Source organism: Crocuta crocuta, unplaced genomic scaffold (genome assembly GCF_008692635.1).
Source record: "Crocuta crocuta isolate KB4526 unplaced genomic scaffold, BGI_CrCroc_1.0 scaffold113, whole genome shotgun sequence".
NCBI lineage: Eukaryota > Metazoa > Chordata > Mammalia > Carnivora > Hyaenidae > Crocuta > Crocuta crocuta.
Window position 1 is genome coordinate 4,832,507 of NW_027530368.1, and position 23,839 is coordinate 4,856,345.

Here is a 23,839-nt window from a genome sequence, read left to right on the forward strand (position 1 = left end):
CCCTACAGGCTTCCTACATGAAGACATTTCCTAAGAATCTTACTTAGCTCCCATCCCCTCCCTCTATATACTGTCCTTGGGTGATGTCACCTGGGCTTACGGTTAGCTACCACTGATATGTCAAAAACTCTTAGGAGTGCCTGGGTGGCTCAGTTGGTTAAGTGTCGACTTAAGCTCACGTTGTGATCTCGTGGTTCCTGGGTTTGAGCCCTATGTCAGGCTCTGTGCTGAGCTGCTCAAAGCCTGGAGCGTACTTCGGATTCTGTGTCTCCCTCTCTCTCTCTCTCTCTGTCCCTCCCCTGCTCACACTCTGTCTCTCTCTTTCTCTCTCTCAAAAATAAATAAACATTAAAAAAAGAAAGAAAAAAAGAAAACGGATTTAGATGACAAGGCCAAATGGGGGGAGGGGACCCAAAAAACCAAAAACCTCTTAAATCTGTCTTCTGAGTTCCTGACCAAACACTGTTGCCATCATAACCAGGATGGTTCTTAGGTATTTTATCATTTTTTTGTTTTTTGTTTTTGTTTTTGTTTTTTTTTTTTGAGAGAGAGAGTGAGCAGGGGAGAGGGAGAGAATCTTAAGCAGTCTCCATACCCAGCATGAGCCTGATGGGGGCTCAATCTCACGACTATTAGATCATGACCTGAGCTGAAATCAGGAGTTGGACACATAACCAGCTGAGCCACCCATGCATCCCTTAGGTACTTTAAACTCAGCATGTCCTAAGCCAAATTATATTTTTCATTATGCCATCCTCTTTCTCCATTCCCCTATTTCTTCCTGTTCCTATTCCTCTTTTGTTCTTGACTTAGGAGCATTACCATCCATGGTCATTAGTAAATTTGGTTCTACATCACTATCTTCCACTATTTCTCCACCAGGAAATAAGTAGGGTCTGAGTTTAACGTAAGATGTTTAGAATGTCTGTCTCTTCCTCCATCTCTCCCTCTCATTCTCTCCCTCCCTCCCTCCTTTTCTCCCTTGATTTTTCTTTCTTTCTCTCTCTCTTTCTTTCTTTCTCTCTCTCTCTCTCTCTCTCTCTCTCTCTCCTTGGGAGTTCTTGTCTACAAGGCATCTATAGCTGAATTCAACAGAGAAGTTAACAAATAGAAAAAAAACAAAGGTTACACTGAGGTTCAGATTCTAAGTAAATGGCCATTTTGGAAAGGAATTATCTGAGAGCTAAAACCTTGGGAGAAAACTTTATGGAAGAGGTGAGAGTTGACTGAGGACATCCTAAGTGGAGTAGGGAACAGAATACCCCTATGGGAGCATCTGGAGTGGGGAAGGGATGGGCTATAATCCTTAGCTTCTTGTGCAGAGTAATTGGCACCTCCCCCACTGGTTTCTTCTATAAATCAACACTGAACCTCATGCCCCTTGGTTCTTTTTATTTGTTTGTTTGTTTGTTTTTTATTTCTAGGAGACAGAGAGAGAGAGAGCGTGAGCTGGGGAGGGTCAGAGAGAGAGGGAGTCACAGACCAAAACAGGCTCCAGGCTCTGAGCTGGCAGTCAGCACAGAGCCCGATGTGGGGCCTGAACCCACGAACCGCGAGATCATGACCTAAGCGAAAGTCGGATGCTTAACCGACTAAGCCACCCAGGCACCCCATCTTTTTAAAAGCTTCTAATGGTTAAGTATCCTAGTGTAACCCATTAGTTAGCTAGAACCATCTTTTCCTTTAAAAATTTGGCTGAAAGTGCCATTCTCTATCTTGTAGGGTCTGATTCCTTTACCCAGATTCTTCAGATTCCTGGGAGCTCATGTATTTATGGTCATTCTAATTTTGAGCTCTTTCTTCCACTAAATTAGTTCAGATTATAGGTGGTCTTACTGTCTCAAGCATGCCTGTACCTGTTTCAATCCATATTGACCCAGATGTAGAACTCAAATATTTCCTAGCTAAAGCCTTTATGTGTGCAGCAGGCTTTACGTTGCAGCAAAGCAAGCAACTTGAATTCTAATATTGGCTGTCCTTGTCCCTTAAAGCACTTTTTTGTCCACCTCTCCATTAAGGATTTACCGCTATTTGTATCACTCACATATATAGCTTTGGTCTCTTAAAATCTTATCTTTTTCTCCTCTGTAAACCTTCCTTACTCTGTTGCCACTAAACACTCCAGATACTTCTCAGTCTACTATGCAAAGCAATTGAATTCTACTCTTTCTCCTAACCTCACCTCTGTGTAGGTCCAAAGCCCACTGAATGGCTCTGCTGAGTAAAAAGTTCATTTACTTCTTTAGCCACACAAAGTATTTGTAGAGCATCTGAAGTGTTCTTTTACATTATATCTCTCCTTTGAAAGCATTTCTTGTTTTAAATAGCATTTACTACTACTACTACTACTACTACTACTACTACTACTACTACTACTACTACTACTTTTCTTTTTTTTAAGTAAGCTCTATGTCCAACTTGGGGCTTGAATTCAGGGCCCTGAGATTAGGGGTCACATAGTCTACTGACTCAGCTACCTAGGCGCTCCAGCATTTACTTCTTACCTCACAGATGGTTTTGCTTTGAAGGATCTGTGGAAGGAAGGTAAGAGGATGTTCCCGGCAAGGGCAACAATGTATATATAGACAGCAGCCTACATAAAACCTGTTGTGGGCAATGAAAAAAATATCCCAACTAGAAATAAGAATTTTTTGTTGGTGAGCAGAGTTCAAAGTAGATTAGGAAGTCCAGATCTAGGTTTTAGTGGGAAAGGATAGTGTTTAGGAAAAATGTGTAGCCATTGGGGGGAAAAAATCCCTGTCACCTTCTAGCAAAAATAAATTCTAGATAGATTANAGGTTTTTAAAAAATTTTTTTAATGTTTACTTTTGAGAGAGAGAGAGGGACAGAGTGTGAGTGGGGGAGGGGCAGGGAAAGGGGGAGACACAGAATCTGAAGCAGGCTCCAGGCTCTGAGAACTCCAACTCGTGAACTCCAAGATTATGACCTGAGCCAAAGTTGGGTGCTTAACCAACTGAGCCACTTAGGCACCCCAGATTAAAGGTTTTTAAACAAAAACTAAAGTAATAAGTGTAGTAGAAAAAAAAGTTATTTTACTGTGGCACCCAAGGCAGAAATTATAAAGGAAAAACTGTGGTGTATTAGCTAAAACAAAAACAAAAAAACAAAAAACAAACAAGCACCATAAGCAAAACAAAGAGTAGTTGACAAACTGGTTAAAAAGAGTTTCCAATATATCTCAGTGTGCACAAAGCTCTTATAAATGAATAGGAAAAAAGTAAAAACAAAAAGAAAATGGGCCAAAGTCATAGAAGAATAAATGACTTTTAAAACCTTATAGAAAAAGGATGTTTCACTTAAAATCTAGAAAATACAAATAGAAATAAGACCTGATTTTTCAGCTGTTAGATTGACCAATATTAAAAAGAAAAAATGCTTATTGCTGGTGAGAGTTTGAAGAAACAGGAACTCATACCTTGGGAAAATAATACAAGCCTCTCTGAAGTTCATTTTGGCAGCATGTATCAAATTTGAAGTACACACTCTTAAACTAGCAATTTGACTTCTAGGTGTTTATCCCTATGGCAAGTGTACAGAGATATGTTTATGAGGATATTTGTCACTACAGAATTTATAAAGCAATCAAAATGGCCACCAGTAGAGGATTTGACCAAATAAACTGGTAAGTCCATACAATGACAAATGAAGTAAATACATCTATCTCTCTCTATCTCTGTTTTTTTGGGGGAGAGAAAGAACATGAGCAGGAGAGAAGGGCAGAGAGAGAAAGAGAGAGAGAGAATCCCAAGCAGTCTCCACATTCAGCACAGCCCCTGAGATCATGGCCTGAGCCGAAATCACAAGTTGGATGAGTTGGATGTTCAACCAGCTGAGGTACCCCCATCTATAATTATCAATATACAGAAAGATGCCTACAGTATATACAGGAAAAAATATATGGGAAATGAACTTGTTTTGATTGAGATAAATACAGCTACAGTTATGTGTCTGTATTTAAAAAATCATACAATACGTTGTTAACAGAAATTTTCTGATTCAGGAAAAAAAGGCAGGTTAAAAAAATTTTTTTTTTTTCATTAAAAAAATAGGAGATCTTGGCTTCTTCAGTTGGTAGAGCATGTGACTCTTGCTCTTGGGGCGGTAAATTTGAACCCCATGTTGAGTGTAGAGATTACTTAAAAAATAAAATCTTAGGGGCACCTGAATGGCTCAGTTTGTTGAGCGTCTGACTTTGGCTTAGGTCATGATCTCCCAGTTCATGAGTTCAAGCCCCACATTAGGCTCTGTGCTGACATCTCAGAGCCTGGAGCCTGCTTCAGATCTGTGGCTCCCTCTTCCTCTGCCCCTCCCCTGCTTTCATGCTCTCTCTCCCTCTCAAAAATAATAAACATTAAAAAAAATAGGGGTGCCTGGGTGGCTCAGTCAATTGAGCATACAACTTCAGCTCAGGTCATGATCTTATAATTGGTGAGTTTGAGCCTCACCTCAGGCTCTGTGCTGACAGCTCAGAACCTGGAGCCTTCTTTGCATTCTGTGTCTCCCTCTCTCTGTCCCTTCCTTCCTTGTACTCTGTCTATCTGTCAAAAATAAACATTTTTAAGAAATTAAAAAAAATAAAATCTTAAAAAAAATAGAAACAGATTCTGACTTGAGGATGGTGAGTTGGCTGAAACCAGACAGTTATATTATGCCAAAGTGTGTGTCTACCCTGTGAAGTTGGAAAGTTAGCCGGCATGACAGAAAGGGGGTAACTGAAAAGGAGAACCACTCTTCTAGAAGGGAGAGACAAATTTGCTTCTTGGAGTTAAATTTCAAGGGCCAACAGTAAATATTCCGTAATCTGAGAATTCCCATTTAGAGGAAAAGGTACCTCTAAAGTAGAGGTAATAAGTATGAGTGGGGCTCTAGATTTGACCTTTTGAGATGTTTCAGGGAGGGTGGTTTTGTCTTGGTTCTCCCTTTTTTATTGGTAGGCTTGACAGACCCTGGAGAGGAGTGTGTGGTACTGGCGTCAGCTAGAACCTGAGAGTAGAGCTTGAGAGATAGGAGTGGACAGTAATCACCATAATAAAACAACTGTCACAACATTTACAAGGGCCATGGTATAGTGACTTGGCTAATACAGTCCTGTATGCTATGCATTATTTTTTTTTCTTCCTTTATATGGATACTGAATCTCAGTAGAATTAGGACTCAAACTCAGATATTTAGACCTCAGATTCTATTTCTCATTTCTCCACTTTCCATTTTAGAGATGAATTTTCCAAGGAGGGAAAGACTAGAGCAAAAGTGGCAGCCTGGAGCTAGGGATATTCACAGTGAAGAGGTGGGAGGAAGAAGCCAGCCAGGGAAGATACCATGCTACGCACAGTTACTGTTTAGTCCTTTGGCCCTTGTAGGTCCTGACATTCCTCTAAACCAGAGAATGTCAGGTATTCTATTGAATTTAAAGGGGAAAAAGAAGTCCTGATCTTTTTATAAATAGCTTGAGGTGTTTTGGATATAAGGTTGGCCAATTTGGTTACAGCCATGTCACTGTGGTGACTTAGTATTGAATTCTGGCTTCATTCTTTTGAAAGCAGTACAGTAGAAGCATACTGACTAAGACCCATGAGGGAAGGGCTTTTCTGCTTTAATTATGTGGAAAAAAAATTTTTTTGTGAAGTCATTAAGTTTGTTTACTTTTGGAATCACATGTTAATTCACTTATGTATGTATGTACTAACTAGCAGATATCCTACAGACCTGCTTTAATGAGTAGAAAAATCAGAATTCTCTTAAGTTACTTCAGTTTTCCAACTGATAATCATATTTACACAATTAAGTATTTTTGCTAACCCTTTCCTAATAGCACAAATACAAACAGTTATCTCTTGTCAGAAATTGTGAACCAGAAGGGCCACTTTAGAGAGTTTCTTGGGTAATTGCTAGACTGGTGTCTGCTAACAATCCTGCAAGGTGTCCTTGCAGCCCTGTGCATGGAGCATAGTTGGCAGTCAGAAAACTCTGGTTGAATGAGTGAGTAAGTGAAAGACTGAAGGAATCTTTATCTCTGAGGCATGTTGAACTATGTAGAATAATCTTTCCACAGCTTCGTACTACAGATTGGCTTGGGTGGTTTTGGGACTAGTCTTATCACTTGGATTTTGTATTGGGGAGGGAGGAAACAGAGGTACCATGGGAAGTTTTGATCTGTGAGCTGTTGACTCCACAGGGGAGGGATGTTTCTGAAATCAGTAGGCTGGTGTCACTTGAGTCCCAGTCATGTGATCTCTTTCTAAACACATGAGGCTGCTGAGAAAGTCTCTGGAGCAAGTGAGGAGGCCCACGGAGGTAGGAGATTTCCTTTTGGCAACCTGGATCTTACCCAAAGAGGGCAGCTACTTTATAAGTCCTTGGTAGGAGGCTCTCTACCACCCTTCTTTACTGCTTAGATTCTAAATCTGGAGTCTTTCTGGCTCATCGCTGGCTTTTGCTTACCCAGCTTAGCCCTGCCCTCTGGCTGTGTGCCATTGGTGATTTTTAGCCCTGCTGGAAATTATACCCTCCACGAGGGTAAAGCAAACTGGGAGGTTCTGGCTCCGGCTCCAGGGGGACTGGAGCCTGTCACCTGGTCCTGCTCTGTGTTTCCTGGCATGAATTCCTGGCCACCTTTTACCCTTAGCACAGTCCTTTAAGCCCGTAATTCTGCCTTGGTAAGGATTAAGGACTGGCTTCTTCAGAGGGACTGTGAGGGCAGAATGTCAGTGTTTTGGAAGAAGCTCCTGATATCAATCTCAGTGTCCTGCTTTAGGAAAATTATTGGTCCCATGTAGATAATCTAATGGTTATGTAGGGGGTGTTTGGGGATGTAAAGCTTCTTCATGACAAAAGAAAAGCATTGAACCTGCTTTTTAAATAAAATTTGATTTTCACACTGTAAGTAATGTGCAGTTATTTACATCAAAAAACTTTGGAGATGTTCTAGGCAAACTTCCTTATTTCAGATATGAGCAAACTTTGAGAGGTCCAGGAGGGCAAAGCTATGCCTTTGTTGAGGAGCTGACATTCAGATTATGTGAAAGGAATTGAAGCAGAAGGTAATAGCCATTGTGCGGGAGAAAGTCTCAGTCCCTCTAGGAGGAGCATTTCTCAGGTATTTTTAGGTAAGGGAGAGGAAAAATGCATTCCTTCCCCCTGAATACCCTACTCACAGCCCTTGGATTGGATAATTCCTGTCTCACTGACTCACTGACTTTTACCTTAGTCCTCTCAGTCGGAACCCAAATTGACATGATAATACCTCAGTATTTGAGACTTTGCAAGGCACATTTAAGTGAAAAATTACAGGACGTGAGTGACTGAATGCAACTTTATTAAATTTCAATGTGTAAAAAAAAAAAAGCCTTGTATTAAGTTAGCAAAATGTCATTAGGGGTTCTTCAGGGGGGCTGATTTAATTATTCAATATTAGATTGATTTGATTAGCCTGATTTGAGTTGATTAGATTAGAATTATCTGATCTATAATAGGTACTTGTAAAATCTATGTATCAAATTTGTATTTGATAAATGATCAGAGTTTATGATAATTGAAGATTAAGTGGTAGGGTATTATAGGTATAGACCAATGTTGTGGGAACTCACAGGAGAGATTGTTTCTAGTTTTTAGATTTAGAGAATCAAGGTGCTTTTGTGAAAACAGGTTTCTTTTGTTTTGTTTTGTTTTAAAGTAGGCTCCATGCTCAGCATGGGGCTTGAACCCAATAACCTGAGATCAGGAGTTGCGTGCTCTACTGACTGAGCCAGCTAGGCACCCGAGATTTGTTTTAAAGAATGCTTTAAATAATCTTGCTTATACTGTAGCTGAAGGTAGTATTGATATAAAGGTAAATCTATTCTCATTTATATTATTAAAATTTATTTTCATTCATATTATTAAAACTTTGAATTAATAGCAACATAATTTATTTTCTGTGCTTCTTTGCTAATCTCTAAAGCAATTTTCCAAAGAGCAGACCTTTGGCAAATAAGAGCAATCCACTTTCTTCTACTAGACAGTACCTGTGTAGCTAGCAAATGGAGGCAAGGGTATAGACCCAGTCAGGGAGGTCACTCTTATAAGAAGCTTGTTTATGAAATGAGAACAGTGAAGGGGGAACACAGAGTCTAGGAAGGGTTATTTATTTTTTGAGATCCAAGATGTCCCTGTGGTGTGGTGGGAAAAGCCAGTTGAGAGGGAGAAGTTGAAGATAGAAAAGAGAACTAAAAATTGAGCAAGGCCCCTGGGGGAAAAGGTCTACTATATCCTGAACACTGTTGGAGAGATTGAACTGAACAAAGGACAAAGGCTACCACTGAATTTAACTCCCATCATCACCATCACCACCATTTATAACATTTCTATCTTTTGCTAGCTCTCCATTGAGCATTTTCTAGTCTCATTTGATAGGGACAAAGGATGTGATGGATGGGGCAGAGGGATTTGTTAAGATTTGGGGGAGACAGAAAATGGGATTTCCTTTCTGTTTGGCTTTGTTTTCTCTGGACAGAAGAAATTAAAGTCATCTGATAGGAGCAGGTGGTATAGTGGAGACAGTGACATAGTTTTTAAACTATGGCTGTTGAGCCACTGGCAGTGATCTGAAGACATGTAAGTGGATAGCTGAGTAGTGCTAAAGGCATAGGTAATGTTGGAGATGATGACTTCCTAGAGGAAGCAGCCTCATGACTTGGTGGTTGCTTTAGCAGTATTCAGCAGGGATAAAGCAGAGGGCATTTATATTCAACTGGGAGCTGTTTCATGGGGCAAGTGGAAGACTTGGAGTAAGGGGAGTCTAGGATATTGGTAGTAAACTGATTGTTGTCCAGTTGGTTAGAGAACAGAGTGAATCCTAAGAAGGACTGATAGGTAACAAAATGATGGGATTGGATGTCAAGAGGCTGGAAATCTCAATGAAGTTGAAGAATGAAGCTGTAGAAGTAAAGACAAGGAGAGGTAGAAATACAGAAGGATATAGGAGGTCATGACCAGGCAAAAGGTCTGACTTGGAGTGTAAAGGCAGAATGTGATCAAGGGGCCAAAGGTCTTGATGGTCGAGAAGTCAGGAGCTGAGAGCAGTGAGGAGTGTAGTTGTTTGGTAGAGACTTTGGCAAATGAAGGATTTTTTTTTTTTTTTTTTGGGGTAAGGTTGTAGGTATAATGGCTTTGAATCCATATTGAGACAGACCATCTGTTTCTCTTCTTGGTACCACTGGGTACTGAAGAATGATTTTATGGCAGAACCTTCACTGCCTAGAACCAAGTTCCTCGAGGAATGCCAGTTTCCAGCTAGACGGAAGAAGGCCAGAACCATCTTTAAGGCCTGCACTGTGTGCCTAAATACTGTGGAATTGTTGGAGGAGAGACATTCTGGCCAAGTGGGACAATCTCCACAAAGTATTGGGCCTTTAGGTAGAGTTTGCAGAAATAGGGACTAAGTACTCTTGCAGGGAAAATCCTATTTGGCCACAAGGGGTTTTTTTTGAACTGTTCAGGATCAGACTGAGTCAGTACTAATCTGTGAGAGGAAAGGAAACTAGTGGTTTCTTGCTTAAAACTCTAGGAATCGTTAGACTCTTGAGCCTTTCTGTTCTTGTGGGGTCTGGAATTTGTTTTTCCCTGCACAGTGACAGCAAATAATGCCCTAAAGCCCACACAATTTGAAAGGGTCTGGAAATACTCAGATTATTGTTTATAAAGATGTTTTGGGGATTTTAATGGTTCAGGATTCTTATGACATTGTTGGTATATGACTCTAAGTGTTTAAGAAAGAGCCTTCAAATAGGTGGAAACAAAACAAGTCTTAGCAATTCTTTTTGCTCCTTCTTGACTTGCTTCGTTTATACTACCACCTTGGTCAGATATGAACAGTTCAGAAAACGATTGTCCAATCAACCATTTCAGCACAAGAACCCAAGCAAGATCGTGTGGCCCCAGCAGAAGAGGCTGTGTGGCTCAGAGCTCAGGGTGTGCTGCTCCAATGGTAGTACTTTCTAAATTGTTTTTAACTGATTTTGCCACACAAAATGAGAAACTTCTGTCTGGCAAAAGGCATTATAAACAAAAGTTAGAAGACAACCAACAGAATGGGAGAAAAGTTTTGCAATATATGTAATAGATGATGGATGTAAAAGGTTTCTATAAATTAATAAGTAAAAAAACAAACCCAATAGAAAATGGGTGAAGAATATAATTTCATCTAAAAATACTTAATCCATTTTATCCATTCCAGATGAAACTGGAATTTCATTTAAGAAATGAGCACAGAATCCTCTGGATAGGAGTGTTCACTGTGCTGGTAAATATCCATTAGGGTGCTGTGAAATACTATGTGGCTGTGAAAACTTTGAAGTAAGTGCAGAGCAATATGAATACAGTGTTCCATTTATTTTTTTTAAATCCTATTTGATTTGGAATGTATTTATTCTGTTTTAAATTTTATTAAAGGATTCCTTTGGATTAAAAAATATTTAAGGCTGTTTTGTTTTTAAAAAAATTTTTAACGTTTATTTCTTTATTTTGAGGGAGAGCTTATGAGTGCATAGAGGGGGCGGTAGGGGCAGCGAGAGAGAGGGAGAGAAAGAATCCCAAGCAGACTCCTTGCTGTCAGTGCAGAGTAGAACCCAGTATGGGGTTCGATCTCATGAACCATGAGATCATGAGCTGAACCGAAATCATGAGTTGGGAACTTAACTGAGCCACCCATGCACTCCAAAGCTGTATTCTTCTAATTACAGCATTAATGAACAAAATGTCAACTTTTGCCTTCCCCTTATGTAAAATATTGATCTAGTATTATAAATCTTAGCCTCTGAGAAGAATTTAGAGACTTCTCACTACCTTTCTCTTCCCAGAAACTAAAACGAGGCTACTGGGCCATGGTGTCTATAGTTGTATTTCTTGGTGTGAAGAACAAAGGAATTCAAAGCTCAGAATTCTTTTTTTTCCCAGGATTTGCTACATTTTGGTATTCATAGCCTTGTAGAGCTTCTCTGCCTATTGTCTCTGATGCAGTTTCAAAGGGCTGGGGCCTTCTCTGGTTGAGAAGGTTTGCTAGCTCCTTCCTTTGGAAGAAAACAGAAAATTACCTTATTGGCCCAGGGTAGGCAAGACTGAGCCAGCCTGAGTTTTGAGGGAAACCTGCTCTTTGCATTTGTCCTTGCATGTCTTTTGGAGAAGCCTCTCGGCTGGTTTTAATCTTGGTCTCAGGCTCCTCCTGTCAACCTAGGTGAAAGGAGACCTTGAAGTGGACACCTTAGTTTTACCTATTTCACTGGAATTTGAGGCTCCAGAACTCTAGCCTGGAAATATTAGGAATTCCATCAGAGGGTGGCACAAGGCCAAAACCTCTTTGTCTTTCAAAGACAGGCAACATTTTGGGGCAAAAGCACTGCCTTCCATAATAACATTCCCAGTGTCAGTAGCCCCTAGTATGGGTGTATGGGAATTGTTTCTGACTTATAACATAGGTTTTTCTGTGAGCTGGAGAAAATACATAGAGTGGTTTAATAGAAACCTATTTAAAACCAAAACTGACTCCAGCTAGTTCTGTTTTGAAGACGGGTGGCCCAATTCATATATATAGGAGAAAAAAGTCATTCCATTCTCTTCACCAGTACAGAATGGTGGTGGTGAGGGAGTGAAGTTCAGAATGTTTTGTTCCTCAGTGTTGGAGTGGAACCTGGTTCCCAGTGGGACTTACTCCAGGTATGGGTCATTGGATACCAGAGGAAGGGAGATAGAAAGCTAAGTTTCTCTGAATAATATAAGGAGAATTTAGTTTCCTGAGGGAAGGAAAGACCCCCTCCTAAATATAGGCAATGTCTGGAGGGGGTGAAAGAGCCAAGAAGCATGGTAACAATATAAAACCCTTCTGTCTCTTCACAACTTTGGGAAAGTCTGATAAACACAGTGTTTTTGTCTGTGTATGTGTATTTTTTTCTTTTTGGTAAAGCATGGAAAAAGGGAGCTGAGTCTCACTTCTGGGGGGACAGCTCTGAGCAGAAGAAAGAGACCAGCCTCAGGAAGTGTGATGTGAGTGAGATAATAAAAAAATCCAGCAGGAGCTGGAGTCATAGCCAGAAGGGACTGTTCAGAGCATTAGCTTCTGGGAATTTGCAGAAATTGTGGGAGGGTCACTGGATTGGGGGGATCCAGGCTGATTTAAAACATGCCTGGGGATGCTGGGTGCTTAGTTGTTTAAGCATCCAACTCTGGATTTTGGCTCAGGTCATGATCTCACAGTTCATGAGATTAAGGCCCATCCTGCGCTCTGTCTTTGCTGACAGTGTGGAGCCTGCTTGGGATTCTCTCTTCCTTTTTCTGCCTCTCCAGGGTTCATGCGTACGTTCTCACAAACAAACAAACAAAAACAACATGCTCACAGAGTGGTTGCAGCTGACATCTGATTGCTGTAGTGCTTACTGTATAACCCATGGAATGTTTAGTCCTGATCCTCCCCCAAGATCCTTCTTGTGGAGGTCTGTTTGTTAGATAGTTCAGGAACAACCCTGATATTCCTCTTTCCGCCCAGTGGAAGCCATTTTCAGTTCAGACACTGAAAGGGGAGCAGAGCTTCCCAACAAAGGGCTTGTTATTCCCTTTCTTCCTTATAATTTACATAGACCCTGAGATGCTGGTCAAAGAGCTAGAGAGCTGCAGCTTCTTTGTCCACAGCAGCACTGAGTAGAGCACATCATTTGGGAGTTGACGGGAGGCAGAAAAGTCTTCCACAAAGTATTGGGACTTAGAGACTGCTCTGAGTAAGTATTTAAGCATCTATTAAAACTTCAGTAAGTGCCCTAGAGCAAGAAGCCAAGGTCTCTGAGCAGCTGGAGTAGGACCATGGCAAATCCAGCCACTGTCACACTAAATGAGGACTCATCTTAGGAAGGAAGACCCAATTGATGGAAGAACTTACAGTATAATCTTAAAATCCACTCTTATTCCAAACTTTGAGGACAGTAGTGATTAGTGGGCTTTGACTGCCCAGCATGCATTCTCTCTTCTTAGGTGAGAGCATATTGATTTTCCTTTGGGGGACCACATCCTTCTCTGTTCTCAGACTGGGTTCTGGTGGAGTCAGGTCCATCTCTTGGCTCTAGAGGGAGGACACATGGTTATGCCAATCAGAGAACAGCAGGTGGCATGGGCATGGTCTCAAATCCAGGCCAATTAAGACTCTGGACTTTTTGGGGGAACTATTAAGAAGTGAATTCTCATTTTTTTTTTTTCAAACTGGGTTGCCAAGCCTGTAGAATGTGTACAACTCTGAGGCTCCTAAGTGGTCATCTTGCCACCCCAGGGGGCATGCTGAAGCTAACACAGATGAAAGCTGAGTTGTGAGACAGAGATGGAGCCTAGATGGCATCTTTTGAGCACCTGGATCTAACCAGGCTTTATGTTAGTCTCAGTCTGGACATTTCATTTACATGGGTCCAGCCTCTCCTTTTTTATTTTTATTAGGAATTTTTTTTTAATGTTTTATTTATTTCTGAGAGAGAGCGAGCGAGCAGGGGAGGGTCAGAGAGAAAGGGAGACAGAATCTGAAATAGCTTCCAGGCTCTGAGCTAGCACAGAGCCTGACGCGGGGCTCGAAACCATGAACTGTGAGATCATGACCCAAGCCGAAGTTGGGTGCTTAACTGACTGAGCCATCCAGGTGCCCCTATTTTTGATTTGGATTTTTTGTCAACCTGCAGCCAGTATAGTCTTAACTTAGGTTATGAATTGTATATCGCTCTCATTACAAAGTGTGATTTGGCCTTTCTCATCAGATCCTTTTAAAGTGCTAACTTGTAAGTTTGTTGTAGGAATCAAATGAGACCATACATAAAAAGAACAGCATTGGGGCGCCTGGGTGGCTCAGTTGTTTTAACATCTGACTCTTGGTTTCGGCTCAGATCATGATCTCGTGATGTGGGATTGAGTACCATATTGTTCACCACACTGAACATGGAGCCTGCTTGGGATTCTCTCTCCCCGCTCCATCCCTCCCCCACTCATGCACACATGTACTCTCTCTACAAATAATAAACATTTTGAAAAAGAAATAACTTAGCATTATCTTCTGTACATAGGAAAAAACCTCAGTAAATATTGACTACAGAAAGTAAGGAAGGAGGGAGTGGAGGGGGAAGATCAGGTGCTGAATTAAAAGGACCCTGAAGTCCCTGGTGTAATCTTTTAGGAACCCTCGGGCCCAGTCAGGCTCCCCTGTTCTAAATGCCCTTAGTGCTCTATACTTTACCCTCATAAGCCTTTATCATGGCTTATAATGATATGTTTGTGTAATATTTTGATTAATGCCTATCTCACTGAACTGGTAGGTTTTTTTTTTTTTTTAAGTTTATTTATTTTTAGAGAGAGAGAGCACATGTGCATCCAGGGGGTGGGGAGTGCAGAGAAAGAGGAAGAGAGAGAGACTCTCAAGCTGGCTCCATGCTGTCAGTGCACAGCCTGACACAGGGCTCAAATTCACGACCCTGAGATCATGACCTGAGCTGAAATCAAGAGTCAGACGCTTAACCAACTGAGCCGCCCAGGCTCCCTGAATTGGCAGTTCTATGAGGGCAGTGATTTTGTTTACTGTTATGTCCACAGCAACTAGTCCAGTCTGTGGATTCAGCAAACATTTTTTGAAGGAGTTGTCACCTGTAGGTACCCAAATTGATTATTGGGGTTGGGATTGTGGCAGAATTGGCAAAACCAGGGAAAGCTATCCTTGTCCCCTCTGTATCTTCTGCAATAGCCATACCCCTAACACAGAAAGACAATTAAAAAAATTTTTTTTTAAGTAAAAATGTTTGTTTTTGAAGGAGAGAGAGACAGAGCATGAGCGGGGAAAGAGCATCAAGAGAGGGAAACACAGAATCCAAAGCAGGCTCGAGGTTCTGAACTGTCAGCACAGAGCCCAACGTGGGGTTCCAAACTTAGAAACTGTGAGATCATGACCTGAGCCAAAGTTGGATGCTTAACCAAGTGAGCCACCCAGATGCCTCTGTTTGTTTGTTTTTTAAGTTTATTTATTTTGAGAGAGGGAGAGAGAGAGAATGGGAGTGTGCGTAGGAGAGGGGCAGAGAGAGAGAGGAAGGAGAGAAATCTCAAGCAGGACCCGAGCTTGAGCTGATAGCACAGAGGCTGATATGGGACTCGAACCCACAAACTGTGAGATCATGAGCTGAGCAGAAACCAAAGGTCACTTAACTGACTGAACCACCCAGGTGCCCCTAGACAATTTTGTCTTAATGAGATAATTTTGATATGGCTGACAGCAGAGAGCCCTATGTGGGGCTTGAAGTCACAGAACCATGAAATCATGACCTGAGCCAAAGTTGGAGGCTTAACTGACCAAGCCACCCAGGTGCCCCACATTTTGATTACTTTTAGCTCAGAAAAATCCTTATGCCAGAGACATATTTTGGGGTGGCAAAATCTGCTCCCCTTCCAACGCTTTACCTAGTCTCTAGTTATTATGTTTTTATTGGTTCATTTTGTTGAATAATTAAATAATATAGTGGTTGGCCTAATATGTGGAAAGCAGAGGAATGGGTCAGGTGTCTGTGATTAACAAGCAGTCTTCCTTGCTCCTCTGTCTTTATAAACTCATATATTTAACTGGGATAGTCCACCCTCACTCAGGGGCTGGATTTTGGAGGCTGTAGAAAGCCCAGGAAGTTAATGAGGGATGTCTGCTGCTAGAGACTTCAGTCACTAGCAAGAAACAAAAGCAATTAAAAGGAGTCCTGGGGAGGGCAGGTAATTTAAAGCTCACTCCATCAGCCCTGCTGTTCCCCCTCCCCACCCCTCAAGTCCAGGACACACAAAGCAGCCTCCTTCCAGTTTAGGCTGTGGTTCATCCCTTCCCCCAGCCTGCTTTTCCTTAGATGGGGAGAGGGTTTCCCAGGGCCCATGTGACTTCACTGGCAAGTGACGATTACAGATGGTTTACCAGTCAGTAAAACTGCCAGAGGCTTTTGTGCTGTAATAATCCTTTTCCTGTTTAAAACTCTGGGGATTTTCTACCCTTGCCAATAGTTTTTCAAGTCAGCAATTACGTTGTGGATTATGTAATGGCTAGGTATTAAAAATAGAAAAGACCAGAGTTTGCATCTATTTTAACCAAATCAAAACAGAGCAGAGGGAGGGGAAAGGAGGAGAGGGAGAGACCAGAGGAGGAGGGAAAAAGAGATTACGTGACAAGAAGCAGTGAGATCCCATCATGTGACTAGGCAGTCCAGCCCACAATTTACTCTGCTCTTTTCCTGCCATTCTTGGCCCAAGGGGCTGCACTCCCTTCCTTAGACTCCTCCAGGGAGGAGACTTTGCAGAGAATTACTATATTCCTCGGGTCAGCCTCAAGTGTCTGCCTACCTCTGACAGGCAAAATGACTAAAGGGGGAAGGGATTGATTTTGACGTAATTAAAAACTGTATTTGTTATGAAAACATGCTTTTATTATACATACATACTCCCAATCCTCTGACTTTCCCACCCTCACTCCTCTTCCCACTGGATAGCTACCTCTAAGCCTCTCATCTAGGAATTCCAGGGCTATTATTGGTTTGTTCTTTTGTGACTTCTCACTAATCCTTTACCCTCACCCCAAGTTAAGAGGTCTCTGTGTTTCTCTGGGGACTTACTGAGTAACTTTAAGGGCCCTCTAACGGTGAAATTTTAGGTGTCAGGTGGGTCTGGAGTAGGTGGGATATTTTCGGAAGGGGGACTTACTCTAAGGGCCTGACAGATCACACCAATATATACCAGGCTTCCTACTATGTCCCCTCCAATGTCCCCCCACCCCATACTGGATACAGAGGCAGCTGCAGAGGGAGGTCTGGAGTTACTTCCAACCCTTGAACCAACATAGAACCCATGCTGAGAGCACCCTACTTAGTATGTCTCAAGGTGGCAGGGAGTGCTGGGTACTTTGAAGAAGCAGCTTGTTTGTGAATATTGAACTCAAATAGGTTTGGTGGGTTTAGGGAGAGAGACCTGAAAGTCTAGATTGGTAGTAGAATCAGTTGCAGCAATGTTAGAAAGTTGTGTCCTCATTCTTTCTTCCATTACACTTCTTTCTGAGTCTTCATCTGATCTGGGGTGGAAGAGTGCTAACAGCTCAGAGTAACACTGGTCCCAGTTTCACCCAGGACTGCCCAAACTAGTGGAAGTGCAGTGAAAGGAAGAGCGCTCTAATTTGGGGATTTTAGGTATCATTTTACTAGAAAGGTAGAGGGTTTGGGGACCTTCCTTAGGGCCTTTCAAATCATAATACCAATCTGGACTAGGAAGTGCTCATGTTGTAGCACTTTCTCTTATTCCTGTAGGTTTTTAGTTCTCTATTGCTGGATTCCTTTCTATATTCTCAACAGAGGCTGACTTTGGTAAGGACCACTGAACATCTGGTATGGTCCAGATTTTAAATTGTTCCAACTCACTGTGTCTGTTAATGCACTTGAACATGCCCGGTCAAGTGTCCTGGCCTTGGGTGTGGTCAGTGTCACTACAGCATCAGTTTTCTGTTATCTGGACAGGCTGGCTACTCAAGACCCAGGTAGTCAGCAGAAGTTGTAGGTCTCAGTGAGTATCCATCCTCCACATCCTATCCCACCCCTGAGGTTTTGAGCAATGTTAGGAGTCCATTGAAGTACCTGCCCTAGGGGCTGCTAGTGGCTAGGGTCAACCCAAGACTAAATCGTTGCAAAGTTCACCAAGGAACCTTTTTTTAAAAATTTTTAATATTTATTTATTTTTGAGGGAGACACAGAGTGCAATCAGGGAAGGGACAGAGAGAGAGGGAGACACAGAATCCAAAGCAGGCTCCAGCCTCTAAGCTGTTAGCACAAAGTCCGACGTGGGGTTGGAACCCATAAACCATGAGATCATGATCTGAGCCGAAGTCGTTGGATGCTTACCTGACTGAGCCACCCAGGTGCCCCTCCCCGCCCAAGGAACTTTTTCCAGCTAAACTCAACTGTTGTGGCCCCCTTCCCACACCTACCCCCCATGACCTCACAACTTGACCACAGCAGTGTGGTATACATTGGTCATCCCCATTCTGAAGGAGATCATTGTTTCTATCACTAAATATTTAATGGATTTCCTCTGCCAGTGTGCAGGCACGTGTGCATAGACACACACACACAGACACAGACACACACACAGACACACACACACACACACACAATAGTGACACACAGTCTAGTGTCTGATGCTTGAGATAATGCTGGTGGTCACAAGCTGGTATAGACAGAGTAACACATTTATTTTTTTTATGTTCATTTATTTCAAGTGAGAGTGTGTGCATGGAAGAGGGACAAAGAGAGAGGGTAAGAGAGAATCCCAAGCAGGCTCTATGCTGACAGTGCAGAGCCCAGTATTGGGCTTGATCCCACAAACTGTGACATCATGACCTGAGCTAAGAGTCAGATGCTTAACCAACTGAGCCACCCAGGCACCCTGACAGAGTAACACATTTAAATACATTTAACTTTTATTCATCAAACTGACAAATTAGAGACACAGGAGTGCTTATATGTTTCAGACATTCATTTGAGCTACAGACAGTGTAAGGTTTAAATGAGAGATCTCTTGCATTAACTCCAATATCAGGGCTCAGAGCTGGACAACTACTTTCCTTTACTGCACATACCATCACACTCCTTGGACCCCCTTCTCTGTCCAATTCTGACATCAGACTCAGAAATGAGTTTGGAGAATGGGCAAAGACAGGCTAAAGGTTAGGCTTCAGGCCTCTACATATTTGCTGCAACTCCTTTGGTCAGAAGTACCAGGCGGTGAGCATAGGGAGAGGATTGGATGGGAGGAGAGGTGATATAGCACCTGATAGGACTCCAGCCACACCTGGAGCTACTCTGTCTTCCAACAGAAGATGGGAGAGAAGAGGTTGGGAGAGGGAAGAAGAAAAGGAAGAGAAAGGAAGGAGTGAGGAGGGGAGGAAAGGAGGAAGCAGGTAAGGAAGAGAGGATTGTAGGCTACCGTTGGGCCTGGGCAGAACCAGATTAACAGGGGCATCTCAATGCCCACTTGGGTCTGACAGGGCAGGCAAAATCTCATGTTCGAGGTGCTGAGTCTTGTGGGATGTCTTGGCAGCCTGGTATAACCTGGTAATCTGACTTTAGGCCAAACAGGGATGCCAAACAAGGGTAAGTGTCAGGACCTTCTTTGTACTCTCGGCACCCTCTTTCCTCCATCCTGATAGGCCTAGGTTTTAAAAACCCATCTCTTGTGTCATAAAAGGCAACCTAAGGAGAAACTCACTAGCACTTACTTCCCTGGGGTTTGCATTTAAGAGGATATCACTGCTACTACTACTATATAAGTCTTACTAAAGCTATTATTATTTCGCGTCTAGCCAAGTAATTTGGTAATTTAAAATTTTTCTTAAAAAATTATTAGCATACAATTTTCATAGTCTTGTTTTCATATCTCTATGTACTCTATCCTTTTTCATTCTTAATGTCGCATATTTAATGCTTCATGCTTTTTTCATGATAATTTTGTTAGAGGTCTATTTTGTAAGAACCAACTTTTGCATTATGTCTATTGTTCGTTCTTTGTCTTCTTTTTTAAAAAAGATTTTTTTAATGTTTTATTTATTTCTGAGACACACACACACACACACACACAGCGTGAGCACGGGAGGGTCAGAGAGAGTGGGAGATACAGAATCCGAAGCAGGCTCCAGACTCTGAGCTGTCAGCACAGGGCCTGACATGGGGCTGGAACTCATGAACAGAGAGATAATGACCTGAGCTGAAATCAAATGCTTAACTGACTGAGCCACCCAGGCACCCCAACTTTTAATCATTTTAAAATCAATTTTGTGATTGAAAAGTAATACAGAGTCACTTTTTCTTACAAACTATTATAAAAAGACCAGTTACCCATAAGAATGAACAGAGGATTAAAAAAAACCTTATGTGGCTTATAAACTAAAGAGAAGACCTTAGTTGCAAGTTAAGTAATGTATCTTTAATGATTGATGGACCTCTAGGCTTGAGTGGGGAAGAGAAGCAACTTAGAGCTAGTGCCCAGGGGAGAGAATCCTGGATGACAACCCAACCCCGCCCTGGTCTTTCGTGTACTGGTTGGTGTCAGGCAAGACACAGACCTCTGTTTCCTCCCCTGTAAGTCCTGAGTAATACAGAATGCCCCCTGCCCCACCTTACTTCATTGGCTGCTATATCAAATCAGATACTGAACATGAAGGAGATGACAACTGAATTCCCACTGAGCCCTCTGCCCTCAGTCTGTCTTCTCCCACAGGTGGCAGTAGGAATGAGTTGTGGAGGAACCCAGCCTAGCCTGGCAGGGTTACTTAGCAGGTCCTAGCCCTTAAGGGAATATTACATTGGAAGGAAAGAGTCTTATTCTCTGTTTAGTTCAGTGTGCATGCTGTCTCATCTCTTCTTCAGCTAAATTTTGCTTTTTTTGCTTTTATTTTAGTTTTTATAATTCTGTATTTTGTGGAGAAATGCATGGGATGGGTGGGTGTGCTAGATATAAGATCCAAGAATTGGCGGCCAGGAAGGGGTGATCTATACCAACATTCTCAAATGTTTTGGTCTCAGGACCCTTTTACACTCTTAACAATTATTGAGGACTTCAGGTTCCTTTTTGTGGGCTGTAGCTGTAGGTATTTACTGTAATACAAGTCTGGAAACATAACATTAGAAACAGGCTTTAGAAGTATTTATTAATTATATAAAAATAACAGTAATCAAATCCTTTACATGTTAAATAAAATACTTCATATATATATATATGTTTTTAATATTTATTTTTGAGAGAGAGACAGAGTATGAGTGGGGAGGGGCAGAGAGAGAGAGGGAGACACAGAATCCGAAGTAGGCTCCAGGCTCTGAGCTGTCAGCACAGAGTCGAACATGGGGCTTGAACCCTCAAGCCACGAGATCATGACCTGAGCTAAAGTCAGACGCTTAACCAACTGAGCCACCCAGGTACCCCAACATACCTTTTATAAAAATGTATTTCCTAGGGGCGTCTGGGTGGCTTAGTCGGTTAAGCGTCCGACTTTCGCTTAGGTCATGATCTCGCGGTTCGTGGGTTCAAGCCCCGCGTCGGGCTCTGTGCTGACTGCCAGCTCAGAGCCTGGAGCCTGTTTCAGTCTGTGACTCCCTCTCTCTCTGACCCTCCCCTGCTCACGCTGTCTCTCTCTCTCTCCTAGAAATAAATAAAACATTAAAAAAAAATTAAAAAAAAAGTATTTCCTAAAATAAAACAATTTGGGGTCACCTGGCTGGCTCCGTCAGGGGAGCATGCAACTCTTGATCTCAGGGTCATGAGTTTGAGCCCCACTTTGGGTGTAGAGATTTCTTAAATAAAACTTTTAAAAAATTTAGGAAGTCATTATTTTACAGTTTTGCAAATTTCTTTAATGACTGGCTTAAAAGAAGACATTCGAATTCTCATATCTGCTTGTTTACCAGTCTTATAGGATATATTGCTTTGGTTGGAGTAGATGAATAAAAACCTTCATACAGATTTGCAGTTGGTATTTAAAAAAAGTTTTTCTTAATGTTTATTGTTTTTGAGGGAGAGAGTGTGAATGGGGGAGGGGTAGACACATACACACACAGAATCTGAGGCAGGCTTCAGGCTCTGACACAGGGCTTGAACTCATGAACCGTGAGATCATGACCTGAGCCAAAGTCAGATGCATAACTGACTGAGCCCCTCAAGTACCCCTTGGTATGTTTAATAGGCTTTCCCGATAATTGTGGATATCTTTGATATTTCACCAAAATTGGACTAATGGCAGTTTCTGAAAAGTTAGACACCATGTGAGATCTGAAACTTTATCAATGAACTTCTCATCCTCAGCTATATTCAACTCCATTGATCTGTCTTCTAGTTTTAATGGGTCTTTTGTTCATTTTTTGTGACATCATGCATTGGTCATTTGGAAAATAATGGATCAGTGATTTATGCAGATCTTCTGAATGTAGACGCATTTCAATCCATATTATTACATTCATTAATATTACCACTGTTTTACCCAGCAAAGTCTTTAAGTACCAGGAAGCTGTGAAGCTCATGGTGTGGGGACAAGTTTTGTATAATTCTAATTTTTACTTGCCAGCTCAAATTTTATCATTGGCAAAAATACTATCGGTTTTCCTTGATAATAAGCGCACTTCATTCATTTTTGAGAAAACGACTGCAGACACCCAAGTCTGAGTAATCATAGTCAGTCGCTCTTTCCTTTTTTTCTTTTTGTCAATCATTTTTCTAAAAAAATGATGTTTCATGAAAAAGCAGGTGGTTCACTTCTCAATGCAAACAGTCACATAAATGTATCTAGTACTTTGGTATGTACTGGTATGTAACAGAAGTGCTTTATGCATAGACTATTAACAAGATGTATTTAGGGGTCATGGGTTTTTTTTCTTTTTTTAAAGATTTTTAAAAAGTAATCTCTACACTCAACGTGGGGCTTGAATTCACGACCCTGAAATCAAGAGTCACAGTCTCCACTGACTGAGCCAGCCAGGTGTCCCAAGGGTCATGTTTTTAAAAAATCAATAATTATTATTCTATTATGGGCATCCTTATGTGAAGCTGGCCTTTTTGTTAAATCAGAGTACCTGCAGTAAAGAATATAACTTCACTGATTTGTGTTAAGTCTCCAGCAGTTTTACCCTTGCATTATTAGTTCAAATGTCAACAAGCTGAATACTGCAAAAAAGTCTTGGTATTATAATAAAAGTGTTCTTTACCTCTTGGACCACACTGGAAGGGTCTTTGGGACCCCCAGGACTTCAGGGATCATAATTGAGAGCCACTGATGTATATGACTATGGGCAATAATGGCTTGTAGCCTTGAATACCTGAGTGTCCCTGGATCTTAGTTTTCTCACCTGTTAAGGGAGATGAGGGCTGGGGCTGGCTGTAAGTTTCTACACACTGTTGGACCCTGTTTATTAGTCCTTAAAGCCACTTCTCCTTGTGATACTGCTCTCTTTTCTCCCTCCCTCTCTCATGTCTCCTTTTCCCTCCATAGCTCTCCCTAAGCCCACCTCTTACAGGTGGGGATCCTCCTCTTATAAGCCTACCTCATATAGGTATATGTTGTTTTCCCTTCTCCGTTGCTCCCTAGGATATCTTGTCCCCTCCTTGATCTTTAGTCATCACCCATAGGCTGACAGCTCCCAAGTCTCTGTCTTTATTCCAGATGTCTGTCCTGGGCTCTGGTGCTATGATTCCAGCTGTCCCTGGGACCTCTCCGCCTGTATGTCGTACAGGCATGTCAAAGTCAGCATGTCTAAACTGTGATTTCATCTTCCTCAACACATTGCCTCCTCTTCCAGAGTAGTCAGTCTTAGTTAATTTGTCATCTACCTGCTGCTTAAATCAGAAGCCTAGGAACCCTCCTCTCCTTATCTGATCCTCTCACTTCCCTCATTTAGTTGCTCAAGCCTACCAGTGCTGCCTCCTAAATATTTTCTCGATCTCTCTCTGCTCTCCATTTCTACCACCACTGCCTCAGGTCAGGCCCTCATCATTCCTTAACTAAATTACTGCCAAGAACCTTCTCCCTGGTCTCCTTGTCTCCCCTTTTCAACCTGTAATTTGTAGCTCTAGCTGGAAACCACAGGATTATCTTCTCATAGGCTTTTTTTTTTCTATTAAGTAAATACATATGAAATACTTATACTAGGCACTGTGTGGGGTGCTTGGGATACAATGTAGAACACAGCAGACATAGTTCCTGGTTTCCAGTGCTCACAGTGTATGAGGGGAGAGAAAAATGTACAGGGCACAGGTAATCAAGACACAGTGTGATGGGAAGGGA

General features: G+C 41.8%; 1 protein-coding gene across 6 annotated transcripts in view; it reads left to right on the forward strand.

Moving 5' to 3' along the window:
• Positions 1-23,839, forward strand: part of ASPRV1 (aspartic peptidase retroviral like 1) — a 111,875-nt gene that overhangs the window by 40,689 nt on the left and 47,347 nt on the right. Inside the window, exon 1 of one of the 6 annotated variants that reach the window (XM_077766351.1) lies at positions 6,135-6,315. The exons of the other annotated variants lie outside the window; for them this stretch is intronic. Within the exon in view, the coding sequence (XP_077622477.1) occupies positions 6,268-6,315 (48 nt within the window). The 5' untranslated portion in view covers positions 6,135-6,267. Of the gene's footprint in view, positions 1-6,134; positions 6,316-23,839 lie in introns of those variants that run through there. 6 annotated transcript variants of the gene reach the window in all.